This window comes from Artemia sp. Qi Xiang Cuo, chromosome 4 (assembly GCF_049724085.1).
Source record: "Artemia sp. Qi Xiang Cuo chromosome 4, ASM4972408v1, whole genome shotgun sequence".
Lineage (NCBI taxonomy): Eukaryota > Metazoa > Arthropoda > Branchiopoda > Anostraca > Artemiidae > Artemia > Artemia sp. Qi Xiang Cuo.
The window spans coordinates 40,942,703-40,967,524 of record NC_142797.1 but is presented as its reverse complement, the minus strand read 5'-3'; the positions used below and the strand labels follow the sequence as shown (position 1 = coordinate 40,967,524).

Genomic DNA, 24,822 nt, shown 5'->3' with positions numbered 1-24,822 from the left:
ATTTACTAATAATACTCAAGTTGTCACTGACCCCTGGACTTGGAATATTAGCTGAGTTTACCCTTAAATTGTCACTGACCTCTTGATCTAGAACATTGATTGAGTTCTCATTTATGTTGTCACTTACCTCAGAAACAAGGTCACCAATTAAATTTATATTTGAGTTGACACTTCCTTTATTAATATTCATGTGTTGGGAGTTGTTGCTTGTTGATTGAATTGCAGTTGGTTTCAAATTGGCGTGTTTTTTTTTTTTTTTTTTTTTTTTTTTTTTTTTTTTTTTTTTTTTGTATTCACAGACTTAAGTGTGTTCTTAATTATATTCACCCTAAGATCAATGAAAGTAGAAATTTCGTTGGTAATGAACTCGTGTTTTTTTTTAGCACTAAAAGGGGGGAGGGAAGGGTCACATAGGGGGCTGGAATCACAATTGCCACAAGGAAAATTTTCAGTCTGGCAGGAGGCATCATTAGAAGGCTCACAATTAGATTCAAAATCCGTCTGGGTACTGGCATCTTTAGTTTCTAGCAGAAAATCAGTCTGGCAACTGGCAACACTGGTTAAGACTGGTAGGGGAGTAGTCTGACACTCGCTTTGGGCTGCAATGAAAGCTTTACCATCCCTTTGGCAAGTCAGGTCAAGGGGGGACGACCTGATATCATCTAAAATTTCTTTTAAGGAAGAATTTATTTCTGACAATCGGCGTCGTGGGGTATCGCTAGCTTTTGAAGAATTTATTCCTGACAATTGGCGTCGTGGGGTATCATTAGCTTTCGAAGAATTAGGGGTGGTATATTCTTGATTTTTGTTGATGTTTTGTTTCGAGGAACAATCCAAACATAACCAGTTCTTATTCCACTGGGAACGTTCTATCCCCGCACATTGCTCATGAATAGAAGAGTTGCATGTACTACATACCAGGCAATTGATTGTTGCCCTTAATCTACACTCAGGACACACTCTCTTAAAGTCCTTTGGTTGTCCTTTAGTCATTTGGTTGATTTATATAAAGGGTTAAAAAGTTCAATTCACCTGATGGCTGGCGACAAAATCCGAAAGTCAGGTCACAGTTAATCAACTTTGTCACTGAATTGGTTGTCCTTTAGTCATTTGGTTGTTTAATATAAAGGGTTAAAAAGTTCAATTCACCTGATGACACAATCCGGAAGTAAGGTTACAGTTAATCAACTATGTCAGTGAATTAACTGAGTTTAGTGCAGAAAGGTATAAACCAAATAGGTGTTAACAGGTTGAACTCTGTTTGAAGACTGTTACTTTTAAAACTGTTACTGTTACTAAAACTGTTAAAACTGTTTTGTTACTTTTAAAACTGCATCTTGTGTACAAGCTTAATGCTGTGTCATTTAAAATAAATAAGTATGTTCAATATATGTTATAATATATTAAAATATATAAAGTACTCAAAATATATAAGTCAAAGCAATTTGACTCTAAAACTTTTATTTTTTCTTGATTTATTTGGTCCTAAGAACAATTTGATCCTCAGAAATTAATAATATGTACTTATCACAGTGCCCATCCCCTCTCTCTCGTTTTTGAAACTGTTCTGCATTTGGGTCTAGCCATTTAAACCCCCCCCCCCCCCACAGTGGAAATTTTCTCCCATAGAACATTCCCCCATTCGCAAAATTGAGCAGCCAAAGAGAAAGTACAAAATAGGTACCTCAAAATGTCAATCAGATGTCCTACGGGGTAACAAAAGGACCAGATATCAAAAATAGTTTTAGCACAGGGGCTAGTTGGTCTTTAATCACTTTTGGCTTCTAAAAAAGGGATTAGAACTCTGTAAAGTGAAAACGACAGCAGTATTCGGGGGGTCTCGAGGAGCGACACCATTACATTTGTTTGTGATAATTTCTGTTTGTTTTAAGTTTTATTTAATTATCTATTGCGATTTCATTTTATTTTAAATTTTATTACTTCGTTCACAGTAATTTCTGTTCGTTTTTAAGTTATTCATTCTACATAGCTTATAAATGCTCTAGTACTACTGCTACCAACAACCGACTAACCCGCCTCAGGCCAACACAGCTGCGCATACTCCTCCTCTACTCCAATCTATTCTAAACCTCACTCTTCGCACCCTCCCATGTCATCCCTATTTCCTTAAATCCTTTCTTATGACATTTTCCCATTCCATTGTGGAATGAGGTGCATTTTGTTTGGTCCTCTAGGATGGATGACCTTCTAACCCTGGGATATGGATATATGGATTTGTGAAACTCCTAACAAGTCTGTCTCAATACGTCTGAATTTGTCAGTCAAAATGTCGATATGATAGTTATCTTTCAACGACGTAACGTTAAATGTCGTAATTCTTATATTCTTTAAATCATCAAAATTGCTATGGCCTCAGGAAAAGCAGTGGGTCTCACCAGTGGGGGTCAGGGACTAATATCTTCTTCTTGAGTATACACAAATTACTTAGGACTGGACAGCCAGAAGTCCTTGGGACCTTTAGTTGAATGGAGGCTTTGTAGAAACCTGGGCCCATCTTGATCATTACAACTGACTTTCCACACATGGCAGGGCACTCCTTTCAACAATAGTTGACGTCCTACAATAGCAGTCTGAAGCCTTTCTCCTCCTATTCATTAGATATTAATGCCATTATACATTACACCGAAATGGGGAGGCAACCCATAATAAACAACAAAGCTAGGAAGAGGCTATTCAGCCGAGAAATGCCTACCAAACCAAACAAAACCCCCCAGGAATGATCCATTTTTCAAAATCCACTGTAGTGTTTTGCCGTTTACAGGCTATAATTTCATCAAGGGGCACAAATCTTCAAGGTTACCCTAAAGCTGTGTTTACAGTCGCAGTTCTGGTTAGAAAAACTCATAAACGTTCCTCCACGATGTCATTATGAGGCCAAGCAAATAGTGTTTCCCTTTCAGGGATAGGGACCGAGGATGGAGCTTCTGGCAAGGTAGAGACCCCGAGCCCTTTCACAAAACCGGAATAGCTCCTGCGTTTTGCGTTTAGCCTGTCCTCGTTAGGGCTTTTTCCATGATGAATTATGCTCGTTAAGTTTCAAAAGCGTTCTTTAGCTTTCATGCAACATCTTATGTCTTAAATTTAATATGGAAAGAAGCTGAAAAAATAGAATCGGTCTGAGATGGGAAATTTGGAATCCTCTATTGGGATTCCAATGAACCACTGGTTTCACATTTCCTGAATTTGCTACACTTAATAAATACTCGTCTTATTTAAATACTGTTTAATCCAGACGACTCCAGTGGTTTGGGCACGTACTATCACGCTGTGATTAGGCGATATCGAAGCAATTCACGAGGCTCCTCCGCTACTGTCATCAAGAAATCGAGCCGATCTTGACGAAAATGAGCCATTAAGATTGACTGGAACCATGTGGTGGTTTCAAAACTGCGGATTTAGATGAGTTAGAGAATGGTTGTTGATGACCGAAACAATAGTTTTTTAAGCTGAAAATTGAAAAAAAAATGGAATAGCTTGGGGTTTGTATCATCTTGCTTAAACTTGCTTTTTAAAGTTCCTTGCAAAAATCTTCTTCAGTTTTTTTTCTTAGCAAATTCTCCTTGAGCTAATTACCGGTTTCTTGTAAAAGTCAAGAACATATTTTGTTTACTAATAAGTGGATTTTTATTATATAAAGCATCAAAACCATTCTCATTAAACCCCTCATTAAAATGATCCACCAAAAAATTGTCAACTATTGGTTTAGATAGGTTGCGAGACAGTTGTAAGGCCCATAAAATTGCTAAACGACGTTTCTTCAATATCCCATTTATTATACGCTCGTCTATGACATTCACTCAGAGGAATCTGTAATTCCGTAGCTTCATTAATTTTTCGGTGATAAAGACATCCTTCTATGAACGAGGAGATATGTAGCTTACTAAAAAATGGCAAAGGATATCGATCCAATTGGGTAAACTGTCATTTTCCATTGTTCTTGTGAATGTGGTTTATATTTTTGCGAGGCTTAGTAGGATTACAATTATTATAAAAGCTCTTGGCGTGTTTGTTCATCTTAACTTTTTCTTCTTTTTCTAATTTGTTTTCTTTGCCTTTGTTGTTCTTCTTTTTTTTCTTTTGTCTTTGATAGTTTTAGCGAGTAATTTGAATTAAAATCAAGTAGTGGCGGGCATCAAGACTTGGCTAATTGTAGAAAAAAGCCAAGACAGATAGTCCGAGTGAGTGAGAGGCAAATCTGGCATAAGCCCTTTTTAGGATTGTTTAAAAATTATGTAATTTTATTTGTTGATAGATAAGTCTATCTATCATCCGTCCATTTTAGCCACTTATTTAGTCGCATTGCCTCCGTAAAGCTTAATGACTAACCATTTATGGATATTTTGTTCCTTTTGTTTTCGTTTTTTTTTTGTCTTCTAATAAATTAGCTCTCTCTCTCAATCTGTTTTCTTTATAAGCCTTTTTTAAAACAGATTAGTGCGGGTAAGGCTTTTCCCACAATGCTAATAGTTGGTTCCACCCATAAAAGGGATCAACAATGGGCAAAGATCTTGAATATATTAAGTGCCACCTAGTGCAGACTCGTGGCGTGGCCCCTATTTAGGTTACCACCAATTTTTTTTTTAAATAGATATAGGTTTGTCTAACTGTTCCTCATCTTAAATCCCTTTTTTTCGATAAAAACTATTTGTTGCTAACTAACCTCAATGCTACAAATCAATTCTATTTAAAAGCATAAACCTTGATTGCATTTTTTTTTTTTTTTTTTTTTTTTATCTTCTTTTTCTTTTATAGTGGTACAAGAGTTATTTAGAGGAATTAAATGACCCCGAACTGGTAAAGAAGAACTCCAAGAAACATTATAGATTGTCAACCTTCTTTCAGTACACATGTAATTTGTTTCTTTCTGGTCCTGGAGCTGGCTACCCTATCTTCAGAAGGATACTTGCTGAATATGCTTGTGTAAGTATCTTGTTGTATCTTGTTGAACCCATTATAAATTCGTTTTTGATTCACCTAATTTCTTTTTCCTGTAGATATCTCTTTCAGAGTGGCCAGATAGTGCGCATTTGCGCCATTTTGGTCTTTTTTAGGCTTTTACGCATTAATTTTTTTCAAATCGGCGCATTGTTTTTGGGGAAAATCGTTCATTCGATGTATTTTCGTTAGAAAAATGGAGCTTTCGGCGTATTCTCACTTTTTGATGGCGCAACTTTAAACCAAACATTTGGCAACACGGATCTCTTTGGTCAGTCAGCTTGATTTGGAACGCTTGTAAAGCAGTCGTTTTTCGGAAAATAATCACATTATTCGGATTTGATCATAATAGTTGTAAAAATATTATTGATGTGATGCATTAGAATTGTGGATTACAGTTCTACATATCAGGCAAAATACAGTCGTGTTTAAAGTCTCTTTAGACTCTGTTGGAACCATTATATAGTTTACAGATTTTTGAGGAACATATTTTGTTAGCCCTTTGACGAAGGGGATTATTTAAAACAGTTAAATTGCTAGAATTTGTGGAAGAAATTGCAAAAAAACATGGGATTTATTTAGGGGGGAGGGGTATCCCAAAGCTCTCCAGATACGTTTTTGATAGAATGAATATGACTAATTATGATTAATTACTGAAAATATATTAGTAATAATTATATTATACGTAATCATGATAATGATGATTTATAATTATTACAACTTAAGTTTCATCTACAATAAATCAAGGAATTCAAAGTGCCAATAAAATGCTTTGTCTAATATACGACTAATTTTATAATTCATGTTGACGTAAAGTCAAGTTCAGAATAAAAGAAAACTTCAAACCAAAATTTTAAAATGGTCGATGTCTTTTGATTCAATTAGCTATTAAAGCTGGAGTATAAAATTGGTTTTTCTGGAAGAATAAGCAAAAGATGCAGCCTATATGCAATTTTCACTGCGAATAGATAATTGCAAAAAAAACTCAAAATAATATATACAAACGAAACATTGATTTTTCTAAGTTACATCTTTTTTTATGAAGAAGGCTTATTCTAGATTTATATTTAATGAATATAAGTGTTTTCAAGTTGTTCAGAAATGCTCGAATTCGTCTTTTTGTCGGAAAAGACCAGCTCCCATGACGAACTCTTGTTGCACTGGCTTTTCAAATATTCCTGTCTTTAACTGAAGTATGCGGGTAAGTAACTGCAGAGGCCAAGGGTAGTTCACTGAAAATTATATTCTGCCCATCTCATGTACACCTTTTGCACCTGCACCCGGAAATCTCGTCATTCAGCTTCTAAGAGAAAATACGCATTTCCTGAAAATGAACTAATATCTTGGTGATGAACAGCTTGAAAGCAAACGAATGCTCAGGTTGCATCAGAGAAAATTAGATCATTGAAAGTGGCACCTCACCAGTTTAATGCGGCTTTCATTGAATGCGTCTGGATCTTTAGGATTGAATGGTACTTCAGGGTTGATCCACCATGGAATGCACTTAGTAAAACAAATTACAGGATTTATAAGTAATATATTACCATTTTATGAAATTAATTAAAAAAAAAATTCTACAAAACAAGTTTTTCAAAGAAAAGTAAAGAGGTTCATTAAGCCAAAAATGAGCAGAAATAAAGTCAAATAATCTTCCAAGTGTAAAACTACCACAAATGACTATCAATAAAAAATGAAACTCAAAACGAACAGAAATTACAATAAACAGCCGAGTCAAACCCAAAACGAGCAAAAATTATCATGCGTAGGGCCGATAACCCCCATGCCTTCTCAAGACCAAAACATAATTTGCGCTTTACTGAAAACAAAACAAAAAACGAATGACCATGCATTGTCAGTTTAATTGATATATATTGATATTTATTCCTTAAAGTTCTGATAATTTTTTATTTTTTAAAAAAAAAAAAAATTAAGAAGTATTTTGTTTTAAGTAAAGCGCAAGTTATGTTATGGTCTTGAGAAAGCATGGGGATTATCGGCCGTACGCCTTAGTACCCTTAGCGTTGTTAGTTACAGTAACTGTAGTGGTATTATTTAAAGTATACACTTACTGCCTTCTGGCTAGTTCAAAATTCCCCTACCCTTAAAGGTCTAACTTAGTAATATAAGTTATTCTTCAGATATTGCTTTGTCACCTCTTTGAAAGTCCACATGATCATAGTTTGTTTTAATTTAGTTCAACATCCTTCTAAATATTCCTTGATATTCCTCACCTTAATACCCTTAGCTTGCGCATTAAAAATAGTTGTAGCAGCATTAGTAGCAATATACGCATAGCACCCATGGTTTCTTCAACATCCCCTTCAACACACGCTTAAAGTTTCAGCTTAATACCATCAACTGCTTCTGAAGCATTTCTGATGCGTGTGCTCGACAACCTCTGTGGGCATAGTATTGTTTGAATTATTTCCATACAGTTTCAATATATCCCAAATTTTTCTCCTTAATATCCTTAGTTTTAATAGCAATAGTAGTAGTAGCAGCAGTAGAATTAATTGTAGTAGCTTAAGATTTAGTGGCAGTAATTAGAAGTAGTAATAGTAACAGTAGTATGAGTAAAAGCAGTAGCATTAGGATGCAAATATCTTCTGTTGGTTAGTTCAAAATCCCCCACAACAAGCCCTGTTAGTTTCAACTTCATACACCAAACTGTCCCTAAGATATTGTTGTTACACCCTTTAGACAATCTGTATACAGACGGCATGTTGTGATTCATTTTACCTTCCCCCTCAAAATCCCTTGAAAATTTTACCTTCATACCCTTAGGCATAGTTGTAATAGCAGTCACAGTAGTGGTATTGATATTAGCAGTAATAGTATTGAATACTGGTAGTACTACTAGCAGCAGTAGTATTCATATATTGCCTTTTGGTCAGTAGAACATCCCTTTCATCCATTCCTTGCCGTTTCAACTTAATACAATTAGCCATTGCCAAGACATTGCTGATATGTCCTTTTGATAACCTGTATGTTCATATACTTCTTGGAATTTTCATCTCAATGCTTTTAGCCTTACAAGTAGCATCAATAGTAGTAATAGTATTAGTAGTTCTAAATGTAGCAGTAACAGTAGTATTAGCAATAGCGTGCACATATTGCCTTTTGGTGAGATGATCGTCCCTTTAAGCATTCTCTGAAAGTTCCAACTTAATACCCAATCAATTCTTGAGGTACGCGATTTTGACAATTTGCATGCACATATCGTCTTTTGATTTAGTTCGAATTTTCCCTCAATACTGTAAATGGTGTAGTCTGGTTGTAGTAGTGGGGTAGTTGTAGTATTGGTAGAATGCAAATATTGCCTTTTTGATCATATCCCTTATCATTTCCTGAATTTTCCAAATTAATATACTCAGTTATTTCTGTGTTGAACCCTTTTGGCAATCCTTATACACATAAAGTCTTTTGATTTAGTTCAACACTCTCCTCAACATTCTCTGAAAGGCTCACCTGAATGCCCTTCGTCTTTTTGGAAATTAAAGTTCATATAAGCATACCTTCCTCAATAATATATACTGTGTATAAACAATGAACGAATTACCTAGCTTATAGCCCTTGTCCTGAGGACTGTGGGGAAGTTGACAACCCCAAAGACATAATTACTGGACCTTTCAACAACGCTGAACTAAATAGATCTCTTAAAATTTTGATCGGTTATGTTTTGGGGAACAATTGGCTGGGGGGGGGGGGGCTGATTGCCCTTCATTCATTTTTGACTCTTACAAAGGGCACTAAAACTTCCAACTTCCAATCAAATGAGCTCCGTCCGATCCAAAGATTATACGACCGCCCGTTACATAAAAACCTTGTATGCCCCGGGGTATAACTTACAACACTGAACCATGAGCTCTGGGGGATGATGCGCACTCTAAAGATGCTGTTATATGATCTTTGTACTATTGGTAGCGAAATGACCATCTCACAATTTCGATTGAAAGTATTTTGGGAAAAGAGGATGTCAGGGAGAGGGGGGGGGGGCTAGTCGCTCTCCGTCATGTTTGACTCTTAAAAGGGAACTAGACCTATACATTTCCAATCAAATGAGCCTCTTCTAAAGTTCACACGATCACCCCTTCAATAAAAACCTTATATGCCCATGGGGCTTAACTTACAACCCTTACCCCCTGACTTTGGGGGATTCTGTCAACCCCAAAGCCCTTATTCTATGGTCTTTGGACTATTTTTGAACAAATGGCTATCTCAAAATTTCTATCGGATGCAATTGTGGAAAATACAACGGAGGGAGGGTGACTCCACTCCGATCACTTTGACTTATAACAAGGGCACTAGAACATCTGATTTCCAATCAAATGAGCCCATTCCGGAGTTTTTGCGACCACCCTTTCCATAAAAACCTCATATGCCCTCGGGGCATAACTTACAACCCTTGCGCTGAGGACTGTGTTTGGTGGTGAAGGGGGGGTTGTCATCCTCAAAGACATAATTTCCAGACCTTTCAACTACGTTGAACAAAGTGGCTATCTCATAATTTTGATTAGATTGTTTTGGGAATTGATGGATGGGGGCTGCTTGTTGCCCTTCAATCACTTTTGACTATTAAAAAGGGTACTAGCCCTTTCAATTTCTAACCGAATGAGCCTTTTCCGAAGTTTTTACGACAAAAAATTGCCGTCTAAAAAATTCTCTCAGATGCATTTCGGGAAAATACAAGGAGTGAGGGGGGAGCATCAACCCTCCGATGACTCTGAATCTTCAAAAGGGCACTAGAACTTCTGATTACCGATCCAACGAACCCCCTCCAAAGTTTATACAATCACCCTTTCTATATAAACCTTATATTCCCCCTGGCAGTAACCCTTGCGCTGAGAACTGTGGGGGAGGTGTTGTCATCCTCAAACACATAATTTCCAGACCTTTCAACTACGTTGAACAAAGTGGCTATCTCATAATTTTGATTAGATTGTTTTGGGAATTGATGGGTGGGGGGTGCTTGTTGCCCTTCAATCACTTTTGACTATTAAAAAGGGTACTAGCCCTTTCAATTTCTAATCGAATGAGCCTTTTCCGAAGCTTTTACGACAAAAAATGGTCATCTAAAAAATTCTCTCTGATGTATTTCGGGAAAATACAAGGAGTGGGGGGGGGGCGTATCAACCCTCCGATGACTGAATCTTTAAAAGGGCACTAGAACTCCTGATTACCGATCCAACGAACCCCCTCCAAAGTTTATACGATCACCCTTTCTATATAAACCTTATATTCCCCCTGGCAGTAACTTACAACCCTTGCCCTGAGGGCGGTGGGGGGGGGGGGTTCATCCTCAGAGACATAATTTCCGGACCTTTCAACTACGTTGAACAAAATGGCTATCTCAAAATTTTGATTCGATGCGTTTGGGGAAATGATGGGCGTGGGAGAGGGTTAGTTGCCCTCCAATCACTTTCGAGTATTAAAAAGAGCACTAGCCCTTTCAATTTCCAGTCGAAAGAGCCCTTTTTGAAGTTTCTACGACAACTCCTTCGATACGAAGTGCCCTGGTTTAAAACAAACCAAAAAAAAAAAAAAAAAATGCATTGTGCCCACATCCCTCTTTACTTAGGCAGTGCTATTGCGCTGCCTATGATTGCAAAGAAGTTTCATTGGACCTTTCTGAAAATACTTGGCAAGCATAAGTTTTAGTTATGTCAGGACTACTTGATATTGGAATTGCTCTTTTGATAACTACGGATGATTGTCTACTTGAACCAGGCTGGCAAGAAGTCTTAATGGCGAAAGTATATTATACATAATAAAATGAAATAACATTATATCATATATATCGTTATCTATAATAAAATGAAATAAAAAAGTTAAATTATATATCTTCCTCGTTTTCTCTTACTTTCTCTTTCTGCTTTTCAAATATAATCACTCAATTACTACATCCCCTCATTTGGCTTTAGTCTAAGAAGCAGCATGTGCGGAGGTGTTTATCGAAATTATTGGAGAGCCAAAAAGAGTCAAAATGTGGAACCATGGCCTTCAAGGTTTTAGGAAAAGGCGGTAAGGGTCTACAGGCGTGGCTGTAAGTGCAACGGTTTGAGGGGAAGTGGTTCAAACCCAGCTCTCACAAATGACAGTTGAGTAAAAAGAAACTGTTGTTTTAAGGCATTGATAGGTCTTGGTTTTATTTACTTTTAGATCTTTGACTGTGAAACGTCAACAAATTTGGACTGTTTTTCTACTGTTCCAGTCGCTCTCATTTCTGCAATTGCTTCCTCTTGCCATACAGATTTGTTTTGTAGTTTGTGTAAACTTTTAAATGGGTAAGAATACTTTTGTTTATCTTCTTTTTTAGCTTTTTTTTTAGATTCTTTGGAATGAGTCTGCTTTTACGTAAACCTATCAATGGCATTCTCCATGAGAATTTTCTACTTTACCCCTGTATAGCATGGATGGAGAAACAAATAAGAACCAACGCAATCAAGCTACTATTACTAACAACTCATTGTAGCACCAAGCCGCCTGAAGCCAACACAGCTACGCACGCTCCTCCTCTATCCCGGTCTATTCAAAGCCTCCTTCTTTATACCCTCCCAGGAAGTTCCCATTTCCCTTAAATCTTTCTTTATGACATCTTTCCACCCCTTCGCGGACGATCTTCTTTCCGTTTAGCCCTTGACGGTTGGCCAAAAAATTCAATTTTTGGCAATCTGTCATCATTCTTCCGCAGAACGTACCCAAGCCATCTCAACCTTTCTCTCATTATAGCCCTTAAAAGCGGGATAGAACAGCATTTTTTGTACAGTCTGATGTTTGGAATACTGACGGTCAGCCTGTTACCCAGAATAATCCGTAGGCAATTTCTCTGGAAAACATCTAGCTAATCTTCATCCGCTTTTCGCAGCGCCCATGCTTCAGAACCATATTTGACCGCTGCCACCACTGTAGCTTCCAATATTCTAATCTTGGTTTGCAGACTTATCATCCTATTCTTCCAAACTTTTTTCCACTGTAAAAAAAAACAATCCGATCCTTGGCTATTCTACTTTTAACATCTTCACTGCTTTTTTAACAACCCACCGTCTTTACTAATAATACTACCAAAGTAAGTAAAGCTGTCCACCTCATCAATCTTTTTGTTACCCAACGTAACCTTTTCATCTTCACTTATTCCTAGCCTTAGTGACTTAGTCTCCTTAATATTAATGTTTAAACCTATTTTAGCACCCTGAACCCGCAAAACCTCTTAAAGTTCATTCATTTTGCTCACACTTTCATCTAGGATACTTAAATCATCAGCATAATCTCAGTCCACGAAAGGTTTTCCTCCCCTTTTGATTACGTGTTCTCCCATTGCCTTTCCTGTGCTCCTTAAGACAAAGTCCATCAAAATGATTCATATAAAGGGGGATGGAACACAACGCTGCTTAACTCCTGATCTAATATGAAACCAGCTGCAAACCTCATTTCCTACCTTAACCGCAGCAGTGTTATTCTCGTACTTAACACTAATCACTTTAATGTATTTATCTGGTATACCATACAAGGATAAGACCTTTGCTAAATCTCTTGTATCAACAGAATTTAATGCTTGCTCATAATCTATAAAACTGAGAACCAAAGGTATTTGATAACTTAAGCACTTCCCAATTATTAACCTATGAGTGAAAATTTGGTCGACACATCTTCTAACCCTTCTAAAATCGCACTGTTCTTCTCTTATCACTTTGTCTACAGCATCTCTCAGTCTAAATAGTATTATATTACTAAGTAATTTGCTACCTACAGAGACCAGGTTAATGCCTCGTTAATTACCACACTTGCTCTTATCACCTTTCTTATACAGTGGTTTAATTAGGGTTTCCCTAAAATTGTTAGGTACTTCCCCTTTTCCAAAAATCATATTCATAATCTTCAGTAACTTATTTCTAACCTCAGAGCCACCATAGTTAAGAAACTCTTTTACCACAGCATCAAAACCTGGGCCTTATTATTTTTTAATCCTTTTAGAACTTACGCTAATTCTTCCTCACAAGACAATTCTTCCTTCACATCCAAGGTATCACAAACTTTTTCATTTTCCTCTATATCTTTTTCTGCGACTACGATCGCTAGGATCTTCACTTTTAACATCAATAACAGCACTCCTACACACCCTAGTATCTTGTATTGGTCCTGCCAGTCTTCGGTTTACAATAACACAATCAATAAGATTCGCTGTCTTACTATCACGTGGATACCAGGTTAACTTGTGGGCTATTTTATGACCAAACACTGTATTGGTTATAAAGAGATTGTTATACCTACAAAATTGCAGCAGTCTGTAGCCATTACTGTTTTCCTTTCCTACACCAAATTTACCTAGGCTTGTATACCATCTGTCTCTTATCTCTACCGACCTGGGTGCTAAAACCTCCTAATAAAAACACCATATTTCTACATGGGATCCTGTTTATTCGCTCCTGTAACTGTAAGTAAAACTCATCTCAGTCACCAGTATCTCCGTCAGTCGGTTTTTGCAGAGGCTGTTGACCATAGATCTGGACTTTATTTTACATACTATATAGTTTATAATTTGTATAATATATAATTTTTATAAAATATTTAAAATAAAATATATAAATTATAACAATATATATAAAGTTATAGAAAAACAATCAAATATATACAATAACTAAAATAAAAATTCAGGGTGATGTAGAAGTTACGCCTTTTTTGCTGACTCGAGACTGATCGAACTGGGGAACTAAACTATTTGAAATGAATCTCTTTACAGTAAATTCCATTTGGGTTCTACTAGAGTTATATACACTGAAATAGGATATATATTAATAATATCAATATATAAAAATAGTTAAACAATATGTATAAAGTTATAGAAAACAATAAAATATATACAATAACTAAACTAAAAATTTAGGGTGATGTAGAAGTAACGCCTTTTTTGCTGACTCGAGACTGATCTAACTGGGGAACTAAAATATTTGAAATGAATCTCTTTACAGTATATTCTATTTGGGCTATACTAGAGCTATATACGCTGAATTAGGAAATATATAAATAATAAGAATTTATAAAAATATTTAAACAATATATATAAAGTTATAGAAAAACAATAACATATATACAATAACTAAACTAAAAATTCAGGGTGATGTAGTTTCATTTAAATTCCGTTACAATAAATTCCATTTGGGTTCTACTAGAGCTATATACTCTGAATTAGGAAATATATAAATAATAAAAATATGTATAAATAGATAAGTAATATATATATAAAGTTATAGAAAAACAATAACATATATACAATAACTAAACTAAACATTCAGGGTGATGTAGAAGTAACACCTTTTTTGCTGGCTCGAGACTAATAGAACTGGGGAACTAAAATATTTGAAATGAATCTCTTCACAGCAAATTCCTTTTAGGTTGTACTAGAGCTATATATTCTGAATAAGGAAATGTGATAAAAATTTATATCACTCACAGTCTTTGTGTACTCATCTTTTGTATTGAAACTGTTTTCAAAGAAAAGTAAAGAGCGATATCTAAAATTAAAATGAGCAAAAATAAAGCACATGATAAGTCTAACCTAAGACGAACAGAAGTTACTCTGAATAAATAAATAAAATCTGAACGAATAGAAAATAAACTCAACAGTCAAGTCAAATTTGAGAAAAACGGATTGTTCCAGAAATTAAAATTGTTCTTTAACTTTGACGCCATGGAGCTGAGAAACCAGAAAAGGCAGTGCTTTCAAAATTTCACCTACCTCACTCCATTGTGATTTTCTATCAAACGGTATCCCATATGATAGCCGCCTATTTCATGGACTTTAACTGTTTTAACATTGAAATTTCGACGAAATAAAACTGATCTTCACGTAAGAATCATGGAGGCTGGAAAATATCTGACAATAATTTAGTGTATAAAACTGCTCTATTTGTGAAGAATTTTACAAAGAAGCGACAAAACATTTTATGTGACAGTAATGCTGATTGCATTCGCGAATTTTGTCTAAAATGTTGTAATAGAGGCACAATAAAACTCTTGAGCTAACACCTGTATATCTTAGTGCTATCGATGTAAAAACTGTTTTCAAAGAAAAGTAAAGAGCGATATCCAAAATTAAAATGAGCAAAAACAAAGCATATAATAAGTCTAACCTAAGACAAACAGAAGTTACTCTGAATAAATAAATAAAATCTGAACGAATAGAAAATAAACTCAACAGTCAAGTCAAATTTGAGAAAAACGGGATTGTTCCAGAAATTAAAATTGTTCTTTAACTTTGACGCCATGGAGCTGAGAAACCAGAAAAGGCAGTGCTTTTAAAATTAACCCTACCTCACTCCATTGTGATTTTCTATCAAACGGTTTCCCATATGATAGCCGCTGATTTCATGGACTTTAACCGTTTTAACCTTGAAATTTTGTATGTTTGGACATCCTCTCGACTAGGGGTACATGCTTCTTAAGTGTCAAGTCGAGTGGACAAAAAACAAATTTTTGTATATTTGCGCACTTTTGGGAACATTAATTTTGCATTAAAGTCTCCTTCGCTCAAAGTATATGAATTGAAAGTATTTTCTGTGAGATCACTCCTTTGGATCTGAGCTGATTGAAAATGCTCCAAATGCAGTTACTCAAACAAATAAACGTTTACATAGGGTAAGTCCATTAAAATTAAAACTCACGTATTTATACAAAACAAAATAATAACTTCCAGTTCATTCCCTAGATTTTTCTGAGACAGTTCAATAACAGAGTTCATTCAAAGTCTTAAGATGTAAATTTTCTTTTTTAATACTGCCTAAATGTAAAATACATTTCCAATGAAGGTGGCAAAGTCTTCTCTGTCTTCCAATTGTAAAACAAATGTTGAATTTATGGTTGTATACATGATTGGTCTCATCTCCCCATATATACGACGCATAGAAAGGCAGTGTGGTTTGGGAAAAGGAGGCCTAATTTAAGGTATTACGTGGAAAATGTCTCCAGTTACCTCTTTTGGTATAAGTTAAAGAATATGGCAATTGGACTTTACAGTCCCTATTGGTGGTAGCTGATCTCCGTTTCATGGCCTTTCAGCCAGGAAGTGCAATGGGGGGAGGGTGTCTTTTTGGTGTAGGCTCATCTAAAATAATCCAATCTCTGTAACTTCTTTTACTCTGAGCTGATTGAAGGTAGCACAAGTTCGGTTGATGCTTTTGGTCTAGACTGATTTAAAATGTTCCAAGTCTTGTAGCTCATTTTGGTGCGACCTGATTATAAACCGCTCAAGCACAATAGACCTTTTTGTCTCGGCTGTTAGTTTCCTGCCTTCTAAGTTTCAGGCAGAACGAAAAGCCAGCATTTGGTCATGTACTAACGCTTATTTCGCCAAATTACTTCCTGATGCCAAGTCCTTGCTTGACAGAAAATTGACTTTTTAGGCTTGAATCATTCTGATCAACACTCAGACTGGAAAGCCACACTCCCAGATTGAAAATTCTTCCATGATTCTGGTTCAAACGAGGTGCAAAATTCTCAATTTTAATGCTAAATGCTAACCGTGAACTTATGCAATTTGCATAATTCAGGGTTCTTGTCCATGGGGTAAGCAAAATAGCTATGACGAAACGTTAGTGCAATGTCATTAAGGGTATAAGGGGCTGCCCAGGGACACCTGGAGTATAAGGGTTATGGGGATCATGGGTGGAATTTGTACCATCAGACATCCTTACGTCAATTTCCTGCAAGATTTCAGTTTTAGCAAGCTGTGGCGTGCCTACCTTTTCCACTAAAATTTATCTGTGAAGAATGGGCCACCTATATAATTTTGAGTCCTTCCCCATAGAGCTGTGTGAACCATGTCCCCGCATATTACTGTTAAAGATTTTTTTCTCAAGGAGTAATCTTTTTTTCTTAGCTGAGCATTACAGCATGATCAATTGCAGTTATTGATATAAGTTGTGAAGAAAAAAATTTATTCCCTGATCGAATGACGGGCAATTAACCATAAACTAGAATGAATTAAACAGGAAAGCACATAGTAAAGTTTTATTTGAAACCAAGAGCCAGGAGCTGGCCAGCAAAATGTTTTGTAGTCGTGTGAGATCTCACGTAACGCGGAGCATAAAGGGTTTGGGTGTCATATCTACAATCTCAGTTAGAAATTTAACTTTCTGCTTAAAAGCTAAAAAAAAAGAAAGGACAGTAAGTTAAATTAGAAACAAGGATTCCTTTTACGGAGGTCATGACCCATGACCCTTCCTTGATTGGCACTGTATTCGGAAGGCCGTATGAAACATTTCTTGTAAAGTTTTGACTGTTTTCCGCGTCGTTCACCCTCCCAATCTTCATAGGATTGAGATAGCAAAGCCGTTCAGAGTATGACCGCTCTTTAGGACAGATTATGAGCACTGATCACAGTATTTAATTCAAGATTTGTACGAGATTTGATTTTTTTGCTCAAAGTCTTTGAATGAAAAAGAAATAATGCTTGTATATATAGTTTTATTTGTTCAGCTGCACACATTTCTCTAACTGGAGTCTTTAGCAAGTATTGTAAAAAAACAAATTGTATTGGAAGGGAGAACGGGAATAAGAATCCCAGAATATTGCTCTAAAAAAAAAAACCTCCTCCTTGGCAAGTAATTTAGAAGAATGACAGCTTTAAACAAACTTTTTATATGTTCTTGGCCTGCTTCCACCGATTAACCACCCCCTATGGCTTGTGCATACGAGCATTTGTGAACACAAGTTACCAATAAAAGATGTTGCTTTTTCTTTCTTTTATCCTTTAGGTATTTTGCGGTGTTATCCGAGTCCTCAGATGCGTCATTCCAAGAATCTTTGAGAGAAATTCAATCAGTACTTAAAGGGCTCTTCCTTCCTAAGGTAATAATATATATATATATATATATATATATATATATATATATATATATATATATATATATATATATATATATATATATATATATATATATATATATATATATATATATATATATATATATATATATATATATATATATATATATATATATATATATATATATATATATATATATATATATATATATATATATATATATATATATATATCTGTATATATATATATATGCTCAGGCGGCTTTGTGCTGTGAAGACATGTTAGTTGTTGTAGGGCTGTCATAGACACTGCGTCCACAGCTTTGTATTATGTTTTGTCTAAATGAAACTATTGATAATGAGGTCCATAAAATATTACACTCTCCTCGCGTTTTGAAAATTATTAAGTTAAACAGTTTGACCGTAGTTGTCAATTTTCAAACATGTCTTAAAGCTGGATGTTTTTTTTTGTTTTTTTTTCTCTTTCTCTTTCGTAGACACTAATAGTTTTGTATACGCAGTGCCTATTTATTACTCTTGTACCTTTGCATCTCTTGTTGTGTTCCTATGTGTATGGTTGTTCTAAGTGTTGTGTAGCTATTGTAAAAGAATGTAAAGATGCTTTATTTTTTATTAATATTTTAAATTTCTCCCTCTTTATCTGTTTAAGTTATTTTTTGTCAGAAAGATTTTTCCAAAAGTACCAAAGACTGACCAATGGAGCTCTAAAAGTATGTTTATAATTGCTATTAATTATTTTTGTGACTACATGTTAAATTCTAAGGGTCAAGGGAAAAGTAGTTAAACGTAAAAGAAGAATGAAATAAATTCATCAATTTTTTTTTCAGAGTGAAATCTATAAGTCGCGAGCCTCTCTGGTCACGGCTAGAGCCATATTGTTTTGTTTTATTTATTCCACCACATACGCAACAAATTAATTTTTAACATTGCTCATCGTTATTTCCCGCTTCTGTTTCTCACACTAGCATAAAAATGGTTTTGTGTTGCTACTCTATTAGAAACAATTATGGGAGTAGTCGATGGTTTCTTTCGAAACTCGGATGGTTAAGCTTAACTTGATTAAAATGTGCTAAAAGTGTGTTCCATAAATGCAATAACCCGCTTAAATCTTTTTATGTGGGGCTATCTCCTTCCGCCAGAATTGTGTTGGGAATGATTATGGTCCTTCAGCCTCGTTCCAACTGAGGTTTCCGCCTAATATAAGCCACTAAAACAGCTTTAGTAAAAATATACCTGTCACATGATATTTTGTTCTTTATTTTTTTGCTTCTCTTTTAATAGTAGCCACACCTCCGAGTAGTAAGAAAAATGTATTTCGTGTAAAATTAGGGCTGAAATTTGGGATCTGCGAACTAGCTGAGGTGTGTTTTCGGGTGAAACAAAATTAAGATAGTACGAACTGAATCAAACTAAATGACCAGAAGGTGAGAGAAGAGCGAAAGTGAATCTTGTCGTTTTTCCAACAAGTTGGTTTTACTGGTAGAACTTTTAGTGAAATCCCATTCTAGGTTCTGGTGGGGTTTCTCCTTTTCTGAACCAATGTAAATTTTCTTATGTAAGTTGCTCATCATGTAAAAATCCACTAGTGTTTAAATTGACTCTTGATTTTCCATGATCGGTTTAGCATAAACTGAATTCCCACTCAACAGGTTGGTCGTGAATGCCGCCAACACGAGTACTTGTTGTGTATTCAAAACAGTTTCATTTTTAAAATTATTTGCCACTATCTTCAAATTTTGTGCTTGTAATAAAATTTTATGCTTGTAATTGTAAGCTTGATTAAATTGCTTAAATCTCTTTGTAATTTTGCCACTCAATAGCTTTAAGATAGAATAAAAATTCTGCTCGGTTTGACTAGATTTCTGTAGAAACTCTTTGTTGCAGAATTTTTTAATTCTTGATAATTTACCCAACCTTATTTACTTTGAAATTGCCGAATGTCAGCTGGTGATAGGCATCTAAAATATTTTATTTAAGACACGTTCAAAGCCAATTTTGAAGTCCCTCTGCGATACTCATCGACGAACCATCCACGCTTGGCCAAACAGTCCAGAAAATTTTCAAAGGGTTATGCCTAAAGTCCAGTTCTGAATTGCAAGTTTGACAAGGAGAGTCTGTATCATATTCGCCGCAAAAACTGTCTACCGCTTTGGAAATAAAAGCTGTTGAGAAAGTTTTTACATTCTAAGCCGAACTTTGCCTTACAAAGTCCGACTATTAGAAAGGAAATTGAATTAGGAACGTCACTGTCGCTGATGGTTCAATAAGAGAGAACTTACAAAAAGAAAGAGTATTAATATTAAATCCAAAATTTAACAAAAAATGTTTTGAAATCTTCAAGTTCGAATAAGAAAGATACCCCTCCAGACCAGTATTTTCCTTACGGTGAATACTTTGACAACAAAGCTTTTGAGCGTATCAGTCATTTATAGAGGCTTGCTTAAACAGATCTCCGTAACTAAAGTCTTAAGAGCATGTATAATCTAGTTGTGGCTGTTGAGAACTAAGAATTAGCCATCTTAAATCATTAGATAAGAAATAGGATGGGAATGTTATCTCGTGTCTATAAGGTATCAATCATTCATTCTCCAATCATTCATCCGTATCAATCATTCTCCAACTGCTAAACGTGTTTAGTGTCAACGAACTAAGACCACAGGTCCAGTCCAAAACCTGATTGTCTCTTGGGCCGTCGTGAAAATCAGTGATAAGCTTGAAAAGGCTAAAAGTCCCTTCTAGAAGAAAAGGATACAGATGCACTTAATCCTTATCCATGTCTTAAAAATCCAGAAGTAGAATTATTTCATCTTTATCTTAAATACACTTATCTATTTTAAACCACTAAATACTGAATTACAGATTAATGTCCACAAATTATTTTCCAGTTTTTTTCAACTGGAAATAGGGGCTGGAAATATTTGTCCAAGAAATTGGAGCCAATTTTATTAGCAAAAGCCAACTGAGTCCTGGAAAACAAAACCCATTTTCACAGATTGTTCAGATCCCTAAAATTTTAGCAGTAAGAAAACTTTCATTTGGGAGCAGAATTTGAATTGTATGAACTTGAAAGCATTGAAAGGAATTTGATCGAGGAATGCTAAGTGAAAGAAGACAAAAAAAAGCGTTTGGTATTTGTGTCGGGCTTCAAGTGAAAATTGAATTTCAAGCTAATTCAAAACCTTTTATTGGACCTAGTCCAAGATCAATTGTTCCTCTGTTTAATGCGTCCAAAGAATGTTTTCCTTGATTGATGTCGAGACTTAAAAATTTTGTGTTGATATTGACGCGTCCCTTCCACTCAATGGTCGCCGCACAATCTCAGTTTTCAATCGAATATTTTACCTCTGCTACTTAGTCTAATAGAGATCTTGTATCTGAGTTAAGATATTAGTTTTAGTTTTTCTCTGGAAGAAGAACTTCTTGTAGTTGTTTATCAAAATCTTCCTGAATCTAAAATATGTTTTTATTTACATTTTTCTTTTGAAATTCAATTGGCCAAATGGCATCAAAGTCAACGATTAGTTAAAGCGCTTCGTGATGAGGTTAGGGCTAACCACACCCTGTGCAGGTGCAACCTTATTAGTCCCTGCCCATTTTTCCTGTAGAACTGTAACTGAAGGTTGGTTTAATAGTACGAATTGTTCTTTGTTTGTTAATAATCTCTGTCTCGAAGGAATCCTTCTCGAGGAAAGAAATGTGACATTGTTATCAAACTAACTCGGATTTTAACTATATATGGATATTCCTACTGTCGGAGCAGAACAAGTGTGCTGGGCCCTGACCAAGATATTTTTTGTAAAATATTACGAAAAAGTTACATTTTGGTGGGTTGGAACATGACGAACATTTTCTATACCTTAGGCAAGTAGCAGTAGCATAAGTTTTTTTTATTTCTTGGCCGTACTACTATGTCCTGCTTTTCTCTTTTTCTCTTGCAGAGTGCTGACAAAACTACTATAAGGGTATAGTTTTAATGTATTTAATGTATCTCGAGAACTTGTCCAACCTATCTGCTTAGTTTAATTTCAAGTTTTCCTATTCACAGACTCCCAGAAATCTAACAAAGAGGATATGTCTTTTCCCTGTTATTGCAGCATATGCCACGAAACACAACTTGAGTTTCAAAGAATCTTGTCTGAAGATTGATGATTCACCGGTAAGCTTAGTTCCTTCAATCGTTTTTAAAAGCCTTAAAATAAGTTTGTATATTTTAAAAGTAATTTCAACAGAGGATCTTATTAAATAAAAATGTTGTCTGTTTATAGGTCAAGTTCGTGTGTGGATGATGAATGTTTGTAAAATTTTCAGACTAGTTTACTATCCATATTTGATTTTAAAAAATATGTTTTACCATTATTGCATAAACCGTTCAGAGGCCAAATTGGCCAAGTCCTTAAAACAAGCTGCAGAAAAAATTCAAAAAGAAGATTCATTGCCAGTTTGAATTTGATGCTCCAGACATCTGATTGAAAAAAATAATCCCTGTTTTTGGACATTTTCTTGGTGTCCTTGACAATGAAGAAGATTGTAAAATGTATTATAGGGCAATCTTTGCAGCAGTTTGTTTAATAATGATTGTGTTTATTTATCAAAAAGCAATGCCTAGAGACTAGAAACTCTAAGGGAACTTGTTCCTAAAAGAAATTATTTAGTGCCTGTCGACAAAACAATTTTTTGAGTTTTTTTTTATATTAATCATGAATGCTTGGAGATTATCCCTGTTTATGTAAAACTTTAGGAGTCGGTAAAGTTTTCTTATACAATAACCTTTAAAATTAAAGAGTTCTATTAGCCCTACCAGCTTCTCGAATGTTCATTTATTCGGTGATGGGCATGAGCTGTGCTATAATTAAAAAAAATACGCTGAATAAAATAAAATTAGTACGCCAAATAAAAGTAAAGGCGAATGTACCACCATGCAGAACGACTGCCGTGGAATTATTATCCGGTCGTACCGTATATTGGCACTAATAACTGTTTAAAAGATCGGACCAAAGAGTGTGGGAAACTCACAAGAGTAGAAACTGGTGCCAGTATCGACCAATGAAAACCACCAACGCCTCTTTTTTGTATTTTTTGGCATTTTGTAGTGTGTTAATAATGAGGTTAAATTAGTTTAATTGGCAGATGTAGTGTAATAATAATTGTCTGATCTCGGTTTCTGAAAAAATAACATTGTTATTAAGCTTATAAAATGCTAAAAAAAAAAACGCCAAACACTGGACGGTGTCGGTGCTTCTTTTGAAGACAGTAGCGCCAGTTTCTACAATTATAAGTTGCTTATATTAATCCTAACACACCAACGCCATTCTTGACTTGTTAGTGTGTGATTTTATCAGATTAACGTTAAATGAAAGTCAGTAGAACTTTGATGTCTACTGACTTTAAAAGATCCAAGTTTCAAAAAAAAATTTTTTGTAAATATATGGGTCTTTGGAATAGGGCTTTTTTTCTCCGTGTTAAGCTTTATCTTCCCTGCGCATGTTCTGATATTTTACTTTTCTGCAGTCCTACGTGTTAATGTTCCAGGGTTTGGTGACAGTTTTGGCATTATTCAATGGCTGAGATTCAGCTTCTCTCGTCTACCGACCAATATATTTTTGGATTTGCTTTGCGTTTGTTTTTAAATTAAAAAACGCGTCTAAAGTACCCAAAAATAGGAACACGTCCGTTTTTTTTAGCTAGTTCCAATCGTTTTCTAAGAAAATCTCTAAGTAATATCATAATTCCGGCTCAGTAGATTAATAGATTTGCAACTAATGAATCTGGTGCTGGAAGTATCTAGTCCTTTTTGTACAAGTTATAGATGTAGGCTTGTCACAAAATCGCGTATTTCACTGGGATCTCAACTCTATGCCACCTAGATCGGATACGCACTTTAAATTTCTTCCTTCACTTCTACGTACAATTTTCTCCATTGGAAGAACATATCCTTGAACTTTCTCATTCATTTTCTATATGCATTTTTTTTTTTTCGTGTTTAGCGTGTATATCCCTGGAAATTTAAGAACAACCAGTTCGCGCAAATTTTAATGTTAGCTAGAACTTCTTTTGATTTCAACAAGCTCGTAATAACGTAAATGTATAGCTCGTAATTAGTGATTTGCAATTGTAATTCACCTTATAATAGATGCAGAAAAGGATTATGCTCTCACGTATTGGAGTTTCTAGAATACGTATTTAATCTCCAATTTGTGTTCGTATTGCGAGACAGTGTGTTTAGTTAAACGTAATTGCGTGCCGTAGTGAGTCAAACAAGAAAACGTGCTTATTTCTATCTGTAAATATTTTCATCTTTTCAGGATTTACTGCTCCCCGTTCTCGAAGAAGAAGCACCTTCTATCTATAAACTCATGATTAGTATCTATCTGAGCTCTAAGTAAATTACCATGAAAATAAATACCGTGTTAAAATAAACTAGCTGGGTTCATTATTTGAGCTGTTTTGCTTTTCCTCATTTATTTTCGTTTTGTAATGATTACTTTATAAATACATTTTAACAAGGAAATTTTTATTAACAGAACACGTAATTAACAAACCTTCCCTAAAAATCAAAACTTTCCCGTAAGGGAGGTAGAAGAAAAAAAATCACTGATTAAAAAAAAGAAAAAATAACCTTGCCATCGACAGCACTGAACACCAAAATAATCGTTAAATTTCATTCTTTACCTCTGGAAACTGTAAATAACACTACTGAGTCTGTATGAAATACTAGACAATATTCAGAGTACTTTTTTGTTTAAGCTATACGGAAGAAAGGATATCTTTAAAGAAAAAGTGCATCTTTGTGGGATAAGGTAAAAAAAAACGAAAAAATAATGGGATCATGTACAACTATGATAGTCTCATGAGTAGAATTGCTTAATACAGTCTGTATTTTGAAGAAGCTCCGATTCTTAATGCATGGTTACAGAAAAAAAAATAATAAAACAAAAAAAAACAAATCAAAGACTGGTTTTACTTATTATGAATAAGTTCTCCAATAGATCCTTTAATTATTACAATTGATTTCCGAAACTGCGCAAG

At 35.1% G+C, this 24,822-nt stretch overlaps 1 protein-coding gene across 1 annotated transcript in view; it reads left to right on the top strand.

The window, feature by feature from the left end:
* The window catches only part of LOC148953113 (uncharacterized), a 66,063-nt gene extending 41,766 nt beyond the window's left edge, over nt 1-24,297 (top strand). Inside the window, exons 9-13 of the mRNA XM_089087871.1 lie at nt 4,774-4,941; nt 11,116-11,240; nt 17,706-17,799; nt 21,842-21,952; nt 24,099-24,297. Coding sequence (XP_088943997.1) covers nt 4,774-4,941; nt 11,116-11,240; nt 17,706-17,799; nt 21,842-21,952; nt 24,099-24,179 — 579 coding nt within the window. The 3' untranslated portion in view covers nt 24,180-24,297. The remainder of the gene's footprint in view (nt 1-4,773; nt 4,942-11,115; nt 11,241-17,705; nt 17,800-21,841; nt 21,953-24,098) is intronic.
* The last annotated feature ends 525 nt before the right edge of the window (nt 24,298-24,822 follow it).